This window comes from Pteropus medius, unplaced genomic scaffold (assembly GCF_902729225.1).
Source record: "Pteropus medius unplaced genomic scaffold, Ma_sr-lr_union100, whole genome shotgun sequence".
Classification (NCBI taxonomy): domain Eukaryota; kingdom Metazoa; phylum Chordata; class Mammalia; order Chiroptera; family Pteropodidae; genus Pteropus; species Pteropus medius.
The window spans coordinates 27,318,898-27,336,276 of record NW_024350319.1 but is presented as its reverse complement, the minus strand read 5'-3'; the positions used below and the strand labels follow the sequence as shown (position 1 = coordinate 27,336,276).

General features: G+C 32.4%; 1 protein-coding gene across 7 annotated transcripts in view; it reads left to right on the top strand.

Moving 5' to 3' along the window:
• Positions 1 to 17,379, top strand: part of PPP1R12A (protein phosphatase 1 regulatory subunit 12A) — a 131,073-nt gene that overhangs the window by 58,112 nt on the left and 55,582 nt on the right. For all 7 annotated transcript variants that reach the window (XM_039838911.1, XM_039838909.1, XM_039838912.1 and 4 more), the window contains exons 3-4: positions 8,239 to 8,357; positions 16,260 to 16,419. In XM_039838911.1, coding sequence (XP_039694845.1) covers positions 8,239 to 8,357; positions 16,260 to 16,419 — 279 coding nt within the window. The remainder of the gene's footprint in view (positions 1 to 8,238; positions 8,358 to 16,259; positions 16,420 to 17,379) is intronic.

The window sequence follows — 17,379 nt, the reverse complement described above, 5'->3', positions numbered from 1 at the left end:
TCTCAAGTCTTGTAACACTTTACCCAAAATATTCAGATTTCAGTTGAAAATCAATTGTCATACCAAGGAAAATCTCAAATTAACTGAAAGAAGATAATAGAAGCAACATTGCTATGGCAGCAATATTAATCTTAAAATTATCTGACAGATTATAAAGCAGGTATCATAAAAATGCTTCAACAGCAATTGCGAGCATGCTTGAAACAAATGAAAAAATAAAGTCTCATCACAAAAAAGAATAGAAAGTCTATGATGAAATAGAAGATATGAAGACCCAAATTGAAATTTTAGAACTGAAAAGTTAATAACCAAGATAAATAAAAATTAAATGGTTAGGTTCAACAGCAGAATGGAGGGGATAAAAGAATTAGTGAACTGGAAAGTAGAATAATAGAAATTACCAAATTTGAGCAACAAAAGAAATAGACTAAAAATGAACAGAACCTCTGAGGCCCATGGGACTGTCTAAAATTATTTACATTTATTTTATGGTTTTCGTTTCTCAGAGACTTCCAAAAGGAAATAGTATTTATTTCTGAAGTTAATAGTATAACGTTCTACTTACCCATCTTTAAAAGGTTTAGGTAGCTTAGTTTTCATCATTTCTGTCTTATTGTATGTCTTACTGTCTAACTTTCTGGTTTTTAAAAAATGTTTTTATTGTGATTAAAAACACATAATATTAAATTTACTATCTTAACCATTTTTAAGTGCATAGTTCAGTAGTGTTAAGTTTATTCACTGTTGTGCAGCAGAGTTCTAGAATTTTTCATCTTACAGTACTGAAATTCTACCTGCTAAACACTAATTTCCTCACCCCTTTCCCCCCAGCCGTTGGTAACCATTTTTCTATTTTCAGTTTTTATGATTTTGACAACTTTAGATACTTTATATAAGTGTAATCATAAAACATTTGTCTTTTTATGATTGGTTTATTTTGCTAGCATAACGACCTTGAGTTTCTTCTATGTGACGGAATTTCCATTTTTAAGTCTACACTCACTTTCTGAGCTTTAAAAATTTACATTTTGAATACATGAAAAATTCATATATTGGTTAAAATGACTTTGATACTAGTTTTCCTACAGTACATAAGAAACTCAATATTCATTCAATGTGGACATTAAATATATTCAGTTCTTGCTAATGAAGTTACTTTCTCCTTGTCTCTTTAATCACTAGATTCTCAGCTTCTATTTAAAGACAAAATTTTAATTAAAAGATCAGATTTTTTCAATGGAATATTTTCCTTAAACAATTTCTTCTGTAGTTTGATCTTTAACAAAACTCAAAATCCAAGACAATGGAAAGAAAAAGAAACTCAAATCTGTCTTCCAAATTCACTTAACACTGAGTCATTCTAATGCAGGTAAAACCCTGCCTGCTTATTTAATATACTGTATCCAAATTACGACCAATAACTTGGTTAACAACTTTACCCTTTTGTCAGATTTTTAAATAATTTTGTAAAAATCCATTTGGATCCTGTCTTGATTCCGATGTCTACTGATTTATTTATCCAAAATTATTTTTTAACTCAAGGCTGCTAGATTACTATAAATCTCAGTAAACTTGGTCGTTTATCATTTTCCACTTATACAGTTTATAAAGAATGTTATCATTTACTAGGTGGCATCTCCTGTTTTGGCCTTCTTTGTATTGAGGAAATCATTAACCATTGTTAAGGAAATAGAAGCCTGCTCCCTCCCCCCACCTCATCCCCCAATATTCAAAAAGATGCCCATCTAAGAAACAGCACACACTGTCTCACTGTCTTCTGACTCTCAGTTTGGGACTCCTATGAGAAATTGCTGGGGTTTTTTTTTCTTTCCAAGAAATCTTAAATATAGTATATTTTTCCTGATTAGCAGTCATATGAGCTGTTTATAATACTCTAGCTTTTTTTGTTCTGAAGGAAATCTAGCCATCTATTGTCAGTATTTTCACGGTCCCTCAAATTTTATTATTCCAGATAACCTGTATTTTGTTTCACATTATTGTAAACATTACTTTCTAAATGTCATAATTTTACATGATGTGACAATACAATTTTAATTTTATTTTTAGACATTATATGAGGTGACTCATTTGAATTTCACGCGGCCCTGTAAGTCACCTATAAACTAGGCTTCAAATGTTTTAAGTTAATGAACGTCACACAACTGTCCAGGCAGAGATAGGAGCCTAACCCAAAGTCTGCAGACCTTTAATGTTTATGCTTTTTTCACCCACCCAGCCAACATTTGAATGGCTTTTTGAGATTATTCATGGTGGATAAGAATTAATACCATGAGGTTTTATTTATGTTAATATATTTGCAAATAATAATTGTGGAGTGCAGGAGAGGTTTGTGAATTTTATGCATGCATATATATACCTAAACTTTTGGCTCAAGGGTTGCTCCAGGCCCTGATTCCTGCCAGTAATGTTTTGAAATTTTACTCTTGTTAGTTTCTCTTAACATCTTTCCTGTTTATATAAAATTTGGATTGTCCGTATTTTGCTTTGACCCATTTCCTTGTGACTTCTTCCCATATAGCTCCCTCTGCTGTAGGCGCTTTAGCTACATTGAGGTATACCTTTTATTCTTAGTCTTTATAGCCTGTGAATGATTTTGGATACTGTACCTAAGCAAAATAGAAGTGGTTTTATGTGTAAATATCCCTAATTATTTGAGATTTTGCCTAGCAGAATAATTTCACATTCTCTTGGAGCATAGTACAGTTTATTATTCCACTTATATATATATATATTTTTTTTTTTTGCTTCAGATTCATTTATTTATTTGTAGTATGTAAATGTTCTTGTGTAGTTTTGTATTACATTTTTCAAAACAAGCAGAAATTACCTCAATTCAAGTATGACTCTTGTTCGTAAAATTCTCATGAAAATCATAAAAATGAAACATTACTTTGTGCAGGGAAAAATGTTTACATTATTAAATGTAAGAACATCATGCCACAAAAAGTATATGATACACATACAAAATAAACTTGCTGCAGAAAACTTGGATAACAAAAAATTTATTCTCTCCTCACAAAAAATCATAAGTGATAAAATTCCCTCCTAACCCTACCTCTTACAGATAATCACTGTTAACTTTATAGTGTATATTCTTTGTTCTCTCTCTCTCTTTCTGTAAAAGTTATATCTCCATATAAATACATTTAGTTAGATGATAAAGGCCTTAAAGCAAAAAATTAACCAGACTTCATACAACCTTTAAAGTTTAGTAAAATATAAAATACTATAAGGAACATTTTTTTAAGTGCAGTGACAGTATGAAAAAAATATTTGTAACGTCTATTTGTCAGATGTAGAGAATATATTAAATTTTCTATATATCATTAATTAGTACCACCATCCATCACATCATATAAGTCAAGAACTTTAATTTATCCTAGACACCTTTTTCACTTTCATTTCTCATATTCATCTGGTCTCCCAATATCTCTTTGGTATCTCTGGAATTCATCCATTTCCTGCATCAAATTCAAGCTTCCAACATAATTTTCTATACTACTGCTGTAACTAGTTAACAATCTACCTACTTTCATTCTTTCTCCGTTCTAGTTTATTTAATGTATTGCACTAAGTGACCTTTTTGAAACACATATCTGATCATGTAAGCATTTTACAAAAAGAAACACTCAGCAACTTTGTATGTGTGTGTGTGTTGTGTATTGTGTGTGTGTGAAAGAGAGAATGGATATCACAGATAGAAATACAGAGATTGAGCAGTTATTTCAGTTACTCTTAGGAAGATGAACCTGTCTCCTGTCTAGCCATACATATACTTCCTGTCAGAGAGTTTTGGTGCCTTTTGTTCTCTCTTTCTAGAATATACTGTCTTTCCATTATTTTTGTTAGTACCTACATATACTTCAGATAATTTTTACCTGACCTCATTAACTCAAATTATCCTGTTATTCACTCCAAGCTACCACCAAATTCTCTGCCGTAAGACTTGTCATAGCAAGTCATCCAAAGGACCTGTGTGGCTCACTTAGGCCTCTCCATTGGCCTGGTCCACTAATCAGTGTCTGACTGTGCTCTCAGTCCATCACCACAGGGAAGCAGGACAGTTGGGTGGCCTATATGAACCCAATAACAATGGCTATATCAAGGGATCCAGTCTTGTCATCAGGGCCAATGATCCAAGATAACGTGAATCAGCTGAGGCCTGCCTGGGAGGATGTGAAAGAAAAAAGAAGGGCTCTAAGGCCTTGGCTGAAATTGAAGGAAAAATGAATGAGAACATGGAAAGAAAGAACTAGAAAACCATGAGGATAAATTATTTAGTAGAAATGAAAGCTTATCCAGAAAAAAAAGACAAAAAAAGAAACCTGGTAGGTATTCATCTTCTTTATCAAGTTCTGATTCTTTTAGCAGTTTTTGGATTCTGAAGATGAGAAAAACAAGGAAAAAAGAAAAGACCTGCTCACGTAAATCTTCTCAAAGCTCCATGTCAGAAACTGAATCAGACAAGCCAAAGGATGCAACTGAGAAAAAAAAAGGATATTAAAGGACTCAGCAAAAAGAGATATATCCTAATTGTAAACCTTTATCATCTGAGTCCTTATCAGAAGAGGAGGTACAAGCATAAAAGAAGAAAAGCAGTGAAGAACAAGAAAAAACAACAGAAAGAAAAGAAATAGCAAAGCATAGTAAGAAGACAAAGAAGGCTGCGAGTTCAAGTCCTGACTCACTGTAACATTACAAAAAAATCAGGATTCTCTTATAAAGAAAGTATAATGTCTGAGGAAATCTCAACTGTGAAAATTATGACATATTTACTAAAATGCATGAGTTTTCTTGTTTTTAGAATTATTCTTGGACTAATCAGAAGCCACTCAGATGCTTCTGTGTGAAAGGGCCATAATAGTTGCCTGCTGCTTGAACATCTTTTTTTTTTCCTCCCTTTTTCTCTTTCATTTCATAATAACTCTAGGGGGTAGTACACTGCAGTCACTCTAGTGGTTGATATTTGGGAACAATGTTAATATTTTTGACTAGAATTATCTAATGATAAATTAATAGAAAATGATTCTGGGTACATCATTAAGATGTAATCAGAAATGAATAGATGACTCTAACATTTTTGAAATAATTAATTGATATTTTAAAATCCTTACTCTGTGTTTTAATTTTTTCCCCTTGTATACTTTTATTCACCTGGGGAAGGAGCTTTTAAGGTTGAGGGTTGGTTTTCTTTTCTTTTTTTTTAGCAGGTTAGCATGCCTTTTATCTTCACTACCTATTTTTGCAGACACAGTAGCCATGCTTCATAGGAAGATCAGAGCTAGGTATAGCCATCTTGCCCTTTACTAAGCTTAGTGACACCCTTGGACTCTGTCATAAGCTGCTTTGAATGAACCAGAGAAACAGCCTTTTGCAGCACAAGAAAGCCCCAGAAGCTCTGGGATTTACCTCCACTTCAATAATGCTGAATGATTTTTAGCATTAGAATTTGTTTTAACATTGCATTAATTTTAACTACACTTTGGCTTTGGAGAGGAGTCATTTCAAATAGACACTGGTACTTTTTGAAAAACTTGATAGCTATCTAAAATGCATGTTTTATACTGTGAAGATTTAACCCATCAGGAAAATTTCATGTAATAGTCATTTTTTGTGTAAATTTTGTTTGGGCTGTAATGTTTAGCTTTTATTAACATTTTAGTCTTACTGTCTTAAATTTCTTACTGCATTTAATGGCATTCTTGCCAAGCTATTTGGCATGTGAAAAGCAGGTTTTTGATTTTTATTACTCACTTACTTACTTACTTACTTATTTTGTAACAGCTTCACAGTGAAACTGAGACTTACCATATATACAAGTTGAGTGGCAGCCCTGGTATGCTGCTGTGTAGTTGCATAAAGCTGTTGCCAGAATCTTTGTAAATACAATGTTTTAAAAGTTTGTCTTTGTATACTCATAACAAATTTTGACAAGTTAAACTTATTGCTCTTTCTGTGTCATTTCATTAAGATTTTGTGCTTAAGATGAATTATTAGTATTGTTATAAAAGGAATTGATAAATCATTCTTACTTTACATTTTTATATTGTCAGATAACTTGAAATATAATTTGATGTACAAATTTTGCTTGTTATTGAGGGTGTGGTAATTATAGTGGCATATGCACAAAACATTTTGGCATGACTAGGGTCTGAATAAACAGCTATTTTAATTTTTAAAAAAGGACATCATAGTTTTACATTTATTTAGATGATTCATCTTTTGCTAAACTGTAAGCTCTTTAAGGGGAAAGTTCATGTTTGTTTTTGTTTACCGTTGTATTTCTGGCATAGTGCTGAATACATACTAGACACTTGTCTTAGTCAGCTTTGGCTGCTATAACAAAATATAGATGGTGGCTTAAACAACTGGTATTTGTTTCTCACAGTTCTGGAGACTAGAAGTCCAAGATAAAGGTGTTGGCCAATTCCGTATGTGATAAGGGCCCTTTTCTTGTCTTATAGATGACTGTCATCTTACTGTGTCCTCTGGCAGAGAGGTAGTGAGCTCTAGTCGCTTCTATAAGATCTTTGATCCCATCATGCATGCTCCACCCGCTTGACCTCATCTATACCTGATTATCTGCTAATACCATCACTTTGAACGTTAGGGTTTCAACACGAATTTTGGGGAGACACAAACATTCAGTCCATAACAATACCCCATAAGTATTTGTTGAATTAATGAACACATTAGAAATTCAAGCAAAAGATGTAAATAAGAAGTTCGCAAAAGGAGAAAATACAAATGCTAGTAAACATCAGAATATTTTTAACTTCATGTGTAATCAGGAAATAAGTTAAAACAACGATATTTTAAACCCATAATGTTGGGAAGTTTTTAGATTGATGATGTCAGGTATCTGTTTTAGGACATGTCTATTAGTAGGATCGTATTAAATAAAAGTATGATCCAGCCATACAGTGGAATAGTTTCAGCTGTTAGAAGAGGGAAGCATTGAATTATAATACATTTTAAATAATTCCATTAATTTTTGTTTTACCAAAAGAACCTCAAAAAGCGACTGTATATATGTTTATATGCACACATATAACCTTATAGCAAAGGTACTGGAAAGATATTTACCGTACTATTGATAGTGTTTATCTCTGAGAAGGGATCATGATAATAGAACAAGAGGTATAAAGAAGTTCTTTCAATTTCCTTTTTTTAAAACCTCTGTTGACTTTTTTACTGTTTTTATAATGAGAATATTTTGATGTAGTCTGTGAAAAAATACAAAAAAGAGTTAAGTTGGTTAGGGACGTAGATGAGAAAAAAGCCCGTTTTTGCATATCGAAAAGTAAAATCAGAGCATGGTTTAATTCAGAACTTTAAGCAATTTCATATTATTGGAGCCTAAAGTGTGATACAGGAAAGAAGAGTAATGATGCTGAAAAAGAATACAAAACCACATTATTGAGGGTCATGTGTGTTTTCTCCTAGTATGGAACAACCATTCAAAGATTTGTAAGTTGGGAATTGACTCTGGTCATGTTAAATAGGTGATTCTAGGAGATGTTCAGTTGACACAAATGAAAGAGATTGATAACCTTTTTGTATCTGGATCTCTTTGGAAGGTTTGATAAAGCCCGTGGATACTTACTCAGGATTTTTTTTTTTTTTGAATGCCTAAAATACAAAGTAAAATGAAAACAAATTATAATTATATTGGATATCTTTTATCAAAATATTGTAAAAAAATTGTGGTGTAGTTATATATGTACTACTTTAGTAACACGTTAAATAAAAAGACCTAGTTAATGTCAAAATAGTGATGAACATAAATAATACTTGAAGGTATGTACATCAGTTGAATGGTTTTCTGAATTCTATCCATGGACCCCAGGTTAAGAACTGTTGCTTATGGTATGAGACTGGGAACATGGAGATCAGTTAGGAAATCAGTCTACAGGGAGATAATGAAAAATCTGGATGGAGATAGTCTGAAATGATCCTATGAAAGGTTTTCTAATTATTATTTAAAATTATTATTTTGTATTAGTAAATCAATATGTGTACACATTACAGAAAAATTAGGAAATAAATTTTTTAAAAAGAAAACAAGCTCTGTGGTAGTTTTTAAAAACATAGGTAATACATATACTATCTTTGACTTATAATGCTGCTCTTACATAGGAGTTTTCATCATTGACCATGCATTTAGTCTTTTAATAATATCATCATTGCTTAAGTGTCTTACCTTTGATTTTACAGGTTTTTAATTGGTCAGGGAGCACATGTAGGAGCAGTCAACAGTGAAGGAGACACACCTTTAGATATTGCTGAGGAGGAGGCAATGGAAGAACTACTTCAAAATGAAGTTAATCGGCAAGGTAATCTAAAAGCAACCTAAATGGAAAAAAGATGTTTAAAACAGTTTAAGAAAGAATATGATATTTAACTTTTTCAATAAAATAATTGTTGACATTGAAAGACAATCATAATTTGAGTGGGGAAAAATCAACTTGCTTAATGTATGTGCAGTATGTTTCTATTTTTTAAAGTACGATTCTCAACTCTACATCTTGTTAATATTTTTCAAGTTGAAAGTATTATAAGCGGTAAGGTCAGACATAAAATTATATGGTAATAAGAGCTTTGGAGAGAAATAAAACAGGCAAAGGAGATAAATGTATAGAGTAGATACAACACTTGTAAATTTAAATAGATCAATCAAAAAGTCCTTTCTGAAAAGGTGTTATTTAAGTTAAGATCTGAATGAGGTGAGGGAATGAGTTATATGGATCTGAGGAATGGACATTCCAGACAGAGAGAGCAACAAGTGCAAAGATGGGAAGGTACCTGGCTTATTCAGAGATATAATAAACAGACTAGTGCAACTGGAACAGGCAGAAGAAAGAAGAGGCTGGAAAGAGATGAAGTCACAGAGGTAGCAGTGGACCACATTACATAAGGCCTCATGGGCCTTTGGAAGGACTTTGGCTTTTAATCTCAGTGAAATAGGGAGCTATTGGAGGGTTTAAGGTAGAGAGGTTACATAATCTGACTTCAGAAAGGATATCTGTGGTGGATGTTGTGTTAAAAATAGTTTGTAGGAAAGTAAGGGCAGAAGTAGGAGGGTGACCGTGGCAGAAATAGAGTGGTAGAAGACACAGTAATGTGATGAGGTTGGATTTTAGATATATTTTGAAGATTTGGCTGAGAGGATTATTGAGTGATTAAATGCAGGATGTGTAAGAAAGAATGGAGGGAAGATTCTAAGATTTTGGTTTGAGCAATTAGATGGATAAAGTTTCTATTCGAGGGGCAAGTACTGTGGGAAAAGTAGGTTTTGTAGGGAAAGTTAAGGGGGTTACTTTCAAGACATGTTAAGTTTTTTTGCTTTTTAAATATACAAGCAGTTGAATATGTGAGTAGAGAGAGGTACAGGTTGTAGATATAAATTTGGGACATCTCAATTTATAGATGAAAAGTGATTGCTTATGGGTAGAGTTTCTTTTAGGAGTGATGGGTGTTCTAAAACTGATGTACTTGTAGCACAACTCTACAAATTTGCTAAAAACCACTGAATTGTATACTTTAAATGGTATGTAAATTATATCTTGATAAAGCAGTGTGTGTGTGTGTGTGTGTGTGTGTATTTGTATTTCAGCAATTCTTCTTCTGGGTATATACCCCAAAAATGAAGGTTACAAAGAAGTATTTGTACACCCACATTTATAATGACATTATTCACAATAACCAAAAGATGAAGGCCAACCAGGTGTTCATCAATCAGTAGAAGAATGGTTAAACAAAATGTGATATATACATTGAATGGAATTATATTCGGTGTTAAGGAAATTCTGCATGCTACAGCATGAATGAACCTTGATGACATTATAATAAATGAAATAAGCCAGTCACAAAAAGATGAATATTGTATGATTCCACTTATCTGAGATACCTCAGGTAATCAAATTCAGAGAGAGATTATCAGGAGCTGGGAGAAGGTGGGAATGGGGATTTGTTGTTTAATGGATATAGCATTTCAGTTTTGCAAGATGAAAAGAGTTCTGGAGATTAATTACATCAACAATGTAATTGTACTTAACACTACTGAACTATGTACTTAAAAATGGCTATTAAGGTAGTAAATTTTATGTTATGTATTATAATAATTAAAATTTTTAAAATACATAAATAAATTGCTGTGTGTGATTTCTACTATATTTCATGATGGCAGTGATTAAATGGGTTTTATCAGAAGAGAACTGTTTTACTAAAGTTAAAAGTTAAAGGAAAGGTATGGATATTGATTTAGAGGGTAGGCTCCTGCTGAAATGTATTTCATCAGGAGATAGAAGCTAAGCCTATCCCTTGAAAAGAGATTTTTATTTCTGGGGATTAGGAAAATTCATAATGATTACTCGGTTGTTTAAAAAAATCTTTTTTAGGCACTAAAACTAAGAAAATATTTAAATGCCTAAATAAAATTGAGACATTATAACAAGTGGTTGAAGATACGTAGAGCCCAGGAGAAACAGGACACACATTAGAAAAGTAGTCATAAACTGAAGCTTGGATAAGTACACAGAAGAACTTTTAACAGCTATGTTCTAGGCACATATTTTGGAGTAAGGAATCTTCAAGACTTGAGGAAACTAGAAGAATAAATACAAAGCATCACAACCTAGAGAGAATACTTTATCTGCCCATCTTGCCCTGATGAGTGCTCAGATATATAGCCAAATTTCCTGTAAAACAGCAGTTAAATCTTTTTATACTGTCTAATTTTAGTTAGCAATTATTATGAACTAAAAAGGCCTGGAGGTGTTCTGAAAACCTCCTGTCTTTGATTTCTTTGTATATAAAGGAAACTGTTAGCACGATTGGTTTTAATTGTAAAGATTCATTCAGTATTGATTAATGTGCCAGCAAATGTGCTAGGTATTGAAGAAAAAAAAGAACAATCTTTGTTCTTAAGGATTTTACAATGTAGTTGAAGTGGCAAATATAAATAGAGCTTCACAGTGCAGTGTGCTATGTGCTAAATATATGTGCTAAAATATAGATAGGAACAGAATGTTGTAGGAGAACAGAAAAGGCTATGACTAACTGCTTGCCATACTCAGGAAAGGTTTCAGAGTGATGACATTTGAGAAGGAGTTTGCTTGGCAGAGAAGGGAGGTGGTGGACAGAAAAGACATGTCAGGCAGGGCTATCAACATGTGCAGAGGAAAGGAATTGGAGACATAGCATATGTGGAGAATTCATTAGAATTGTAATGGAGATAGAAAATCAGGAGTTAATTAGTAGGAGAAGTGAGGCCTGAAAAGATTAGGCTGGAGCCAGAGGGTGAAGGACATCTATTTTGTAGGCATTAGACAGATGTAAGAAAGATCACAGCAGAAAATTAACCTTATTAGATTTGGTTTTAAGTACTAAAGCTGATGGCAGTTTAGAGGATGAATTAAAAAGGGCGGGGGGGCGGTGCATGGTGACATGTCTTCCTTGAAGAAGGCTCTTAAATGTTAGTCCAGGTGAAAGACGATAAGAGCCAAAAAGATGACATTTAAGATGGAAAAGCAGGGCTGTTTTAAGAAAATATTAAGGTAAAATTTAAACAGTTTGGTGAAGAATTGAATGTGGACATGAACAGATTTAGGAAATATGTGCATTTGTTTTGGGATATATTGATTTTGTGGTCGCTAAAGGATATCTAGATGACAGTGGTCAGTGCACTATTGTAACTTAGAAGGTAACAGGATGGAAAATGTAAATCTGGAAGAATACTACATGAGGAAGAATTGTGAGAAATAGTAAATGAGATGACCTTGGAGCTGAAAAGTGAAGAGATAATACTAATAGTAGCTAACTCTTACTAAAAAGCTGGTTATATACAAGGCGTTGAGCAAAGGGCTTAATGCGCATGATCTCATTTCATTCTCACAACAATTCTAAGAGGTTAATACTACTATTATCCCCATTTTACAGATGAGAAATTTTGACTCTGTGATTTGCCCAAGGTCATACAGGTAGGAAGTGGTGCTGTAGTTCATTCCCAAATAGTGTGACAGATACTTGGGTCCCACACTCTTCATCACTGTACCAGACTGCATTTTATTATGTAATGGAAATACATGAATTTATATAGCATAAATTTATTCCAGAGAAACTAAAAGATAGGGACATCCCTCATAGACTTTAATAATTATAAAAAGAGCAAGCACCCTAAATATATCTTTAATAGTGGTAAGATTTCTCAAATTGTTTATCCTGGTATGAAAGTTATTTAATATTTTTAAAAATCTTTAATCATTCTTTTAGTTACTTCTTATTCTAATATATCTGATGAATAACAAGTTATGTTTAGGTAAATTGCTTTTGAAAGCAGTAATGATTGAACGGTAGCTAAAACTATTTTGGGTTTATATTTTAATGCCATTTTCTTTATTTTGCTTGGGACATAAGTCAATTTTTATATCTCTTAGCTGACCGAATTCCAGCTTAATTTTATTTTTTCTTACCTAAGAAATTTGTCTCCATTTCAGTCTAATATTTACTGTTTTCAATAGTAGTGACAGATGTAAAATAGTCTAATTCCTTTATTATATCATACCCAATTTAGTCTCAATATTTATTGTTTTATTGTTTAAAAACCTTGTGATTATAGTAGGTAAATTAAAGACCAGTGAAATGCATTTTAAGATGTTCTTTGTATGAGATCATAAAGCAAGAAAAGAGAAACAGAATCAGGCTTTTAGATCTGATAATGATAATTAACACCTTGGTGCTTGCTCCTGACCTAAACACTTCACACACATCAATTAATTTAATCCTCATAACAACCCTATAGGATAGATGGTTTCATTACTCCTATCTTACAAATAAAGAAACTGAATATTATCATAGATTAAGTGTGCCTAAGATAATAAAATAATAAGTGGCAGATAGGGATTGAAACCCAGCAGTCTAGTTTCAGTATCTATGTTCTTAACCTATTATACTAATATTCGAGGAAGTTATGGCTTTTTCAAGGTCACTAGCTAGTTAAAGCTCTGGGATTAGAAAGCAAGTATTGTAATATATACTACAATGTGATGAGTTTTGTTTCTGGTTTTAATTTTTAATGAATTAAGCAGGATCTGCAACTCTATAATCAGTAATATTTTTTTAAAAATTTTAAGAATTGAGAGAAGAGCCTTTCTTTTCTAACTAGATTTTCTAAGCATAAGAAATTTCCCTTAAACTTGAGTTGTTTTTATGTAATTCATAGAACAGCATGATTTAGAAGTAAAAGAAGGTAATTGCTTTGTAATTAGATAAAGATAGCATGAAATTAGATAAATCTAGAAGAAGTATATATGTATATGTTTTAAATTTTAAGTCCAGAGTAAATTTAGAATAGTAAAAGTCAAAATGTTTAAGATGATAAAGGCAAAAATGGGGTAAAAATAATAAAGAGGATCATGTTTTAAAAGACAAAGTGAAAGAATAAAGCATAAGAAAATTAAATCAGTCAGAAAAGTCAATTAGAAAAGTTTTTCTTAACGTATTATACAACTTTATAATTTTTTCTTAATAAAATTAGAAGGCATCTTAAATAAGATGGGCTGGTTATCTTTTGGTAGGAAATTTTTAATATATAAAATTACTTTATTATGGAAATGGTAATACTTTTTAAATAAAGATTATAGTAGGTTTTGTTCATTACACATATATAGTGTACATATTTGATTTTATAAAGTTTTTGGGAAATCTTTACTGCAAGTTTCTTTCAGATGTGGTAATGAGATATTATTACAATCTCTAATTTAAAGATGACTTTATCTATACTTGTATAATCTTGAAATTAATTTTTTTTTTCAATTATGCTCTACTCTTTAAAAGTTGAGCTTCAGTTGAACAGTTTAGTTGTGTCTTGAATAATGATAATTTGCTAAGCAGGCAAGATAAGGGTACAGTCCAGGAAGAGGATAATAGCTTGCACAACGGCACACAAGCATGATGTATTTGGGGACCTGTGCAGGGATCTAGATGATTAGAACACTGGGTGATAATAGACGAGAAAGACTAGAGATTAATAAAGCATTGAGACCAAGTTATAAGAGGCTTTGTCTGCTACACTAAAGAACCTGAGCTTTGTCTTATAGGAGATGAGCAACTTATGTAGAAAAGTGAGACATTCATATTTTGATTGGTGTGAGGAATGAATCAGAAGGGACTGAGGCTGAATGAGGCCAATAGTAGTAGTCAAATTGTGAGACTAAGTCATGAACTAAGATGGTAATAGGGGCCATCAAGAAGACGGTCTAGGCATGGCAACTCAAAATCTGGTAATTAAAGGAAGGGATTAAGTATGTCTTCCAGGTTGCTGGGTAAATAGTGGTACCTAGTATTGTATATACAGGACAAGAAGCAAGCAAATTGGGGAAAATTTAATTAAGATTTTAGCATTGATTTGAGTTGCCTATGGCATATTTTTTTATTATATTATTTCTGTAGTCTTAACCTCGAATATCCAACTTGACTACTTGATATCTCCAATTACATGTCTATTAGGGCATCTCAAACTACACATTTTTGATATTGAAAATTTCGTTTTTCAGAATGCTCAGACTAAAAACCTTTGATTCATCTTCGACTTCTTTTTCTCCTATATCCAAACCAACAGCAAATTCTCTTGATGTGCCTTGAAGAATCCAGAATCTAATCTCTTTCCTAACTTCACTGCTACTATCCTGGTTTTAGAACCATCAACTCCTGCCTGGATTATTGCAATAGCCTTCATATTAATACTTCAGTTTCTGTTCTTGACTTTTTAGTTTAAGTGATTCTCCTAAATTAAGTCAAATCCTGCTCATTGTAAATACCCTGGCTCTGTAAACAAAAGAACATTGAAAACAGGCTTCTACTCAGAGCCTGCTAGTACTTCCCTCTGCCTGGAATGTTCTCCGAGATAATAGTATGACTGTCACTCACTTTATTTCTTGCTGTAAATGTCACCTTATCAAGGAACTGTTCTTTACCAGCCCATATGAGATAACACCTCTTTCTTATTACTCTATGTCCTTTTACCCTGCTTTATTTTTCTTCACAGTTGTATCATCTTCTGCCATATAATTTCATTTCTATAGCCATAGCATTTTATAAAGTCCCTGACATATAGTAGGTACTCAGTGCATATTGAATGAATGGATGGATAGATGGATGAATGAATAAAAGAAAAAATCCTGAACAGATAGTTGGGTACATGAATATGAATTATAAGAGAGATCTTAACTTAAGATCTTAACACAATCTGAGATTGTGTTAGAGATCTTAACACAACTGAGGAGATGTGTGTGTTCTTTGTGTGTGTATGATTGTTTTTTACTCATTCATTATTCATTTAGTAAACATTTACTGATCCCTTTTACTTTGTAGCAGGTACTCTTCCACACAGTCAGGATACAAGATAAAAAAGCAGTATCTCTACATTAAATAAGCTCGTAGTCTTCTCAAGTAAGATTCGTAAATAAATGCATTGAGGTATATGCTGTTTATTAAATAGCTAGCAGGGGAAGTCATAGGACAGCGTGAGATCATGAATTTCAGGATTATCTTTTCTATTTTAATTTTTTCCTCAGGATGTTGATTTCTTTGAAGATAAGAACGAGAGTACTCTATTCTTTTTCCAATTCTCCCCACTCTTACTGTGTCAACCTAGCACAGTGCTTATTATTTAATAAGTTCTTTTAAATTAATGAACATTTATAAAACTTACTAAAATTATAAAATTAATATTAATGGTGTGAACAATGTACTATGTTGGAAAAGGAAAGAAGGGTTGGTAGAGAAGTAATCTCTTTTAAGGTCTGGTAAATTTTAGAGGAAGACAGCACCTTCAAGCTGAAGTGTTTAATAAACATTTGTACCTAGTAGGCTAGAGTTCAGAAAACTGGTCAAAGCAGTAGGTAGATATGACTGATATTTTTTTTTAGATTGAGACGATAGACCTAGTGAACTATTCAAATTTTGAAAAACAAAAGAAATAATTAGAAAAGGTAAAAAGAGAGCCAAAATAATATTGTGGGGGCAAAAACTAAATAATCAGTAGAGAAGGCTAATAAAATATTTACATTCTTCCCACATTTCTTCATTTAACCTATATGTATGAGCAACTCAGTTTTCAAAAATAAAATTACACTTTTAATTTTCATTTAAACTTGAAATGTTTTGAATAATTTTATTTCCCATTATAGAAAGCATTTTCTATAAAGAAAAAGTAAAAACTATTTTAATTTTATCAGGGGTTGATATAGAAGCAGCTCGAAAGGAAGAAGAACGAATAATGCTAAGAGATGCAAGACAGTGGCTAAATAGTGGTCATATAAATGATGTCCGGCATGCAAAATCTGGAGGTACAGCACTTCATGTTGCAGCTGCTAAAGGCTATACAGAAGTTTTAAAGTAAGTATTGTTTTTCATAGTTGTTTTCCTACTTTGGTTTATTTCATTGTTCCTTTTCTTAAGATACCTGCAGACATTTTGAAACAGCTTATAAAAATTATTTAATGTCCATTTACAGAAAAAGAGAAAATTACCTTGAATATTATTGCTTTGTGTCTAAAGCTCTTTCATTCACTCTCACATTTCGATTATACTGTTATTTTCTTTAGTGTGTTTTCCAATAAGTTAAATTTAAGTGTCAGACAACCATTACATGTTACCTTCTTAGCTAATAAATTGTTACAGAGTCATTTTGAGGTTCCCAAATTTACTAACTCTGGTTGCTGAGACCAAGAGCAGAGTCATAATTCTGTTTATATATTCCGAGAGCTTGATTGTCAGAATTCTGAGAGCTTGGTTCCTACTGAATATTCATTTACATGTAATTTATCTAAAATACAGTTTCTTTTTACTACATGAGCACTGGGACTCAAGTACTATTAGCATAATAGTAAATATCAAGTCATAAGCAACTTAGACTGTATTGGGCTATATATTGATTATCAAATTTCCTTGGAAGAAAGCTTCTTTATGTCACAATAAATTTTTCTTTTGTTTTTTTACTTATGCAATGCAAAGGTATTGGCAGCTATGTGAAAAGAAATACTTCAGTGCATAACTTGTTATATGTATGTGAAAGGAAATAAGACTGGCCCTCAGCAAAATCTATTGCATCCTTTTGTTCCTCTTGGGCTTCTAGTATCCTGTTCTCATTCTCTCTCATCAATATAAAACAGTGAAGAAATTTAAGTGGGTCAGCTATTCCCAGATTTCCTCCTTTTTTCAACCACTACTCACTTCTATAACTTAAGCTTTCTCCTAGAGGTAGTACGGTTAACTTTTAATTAGTTTCCTTGTCCCCATCTGTTTCTCTCTAAAGTTCTTCAAACTTTCAAACTGCAATAGCAGGTCATGAAATGA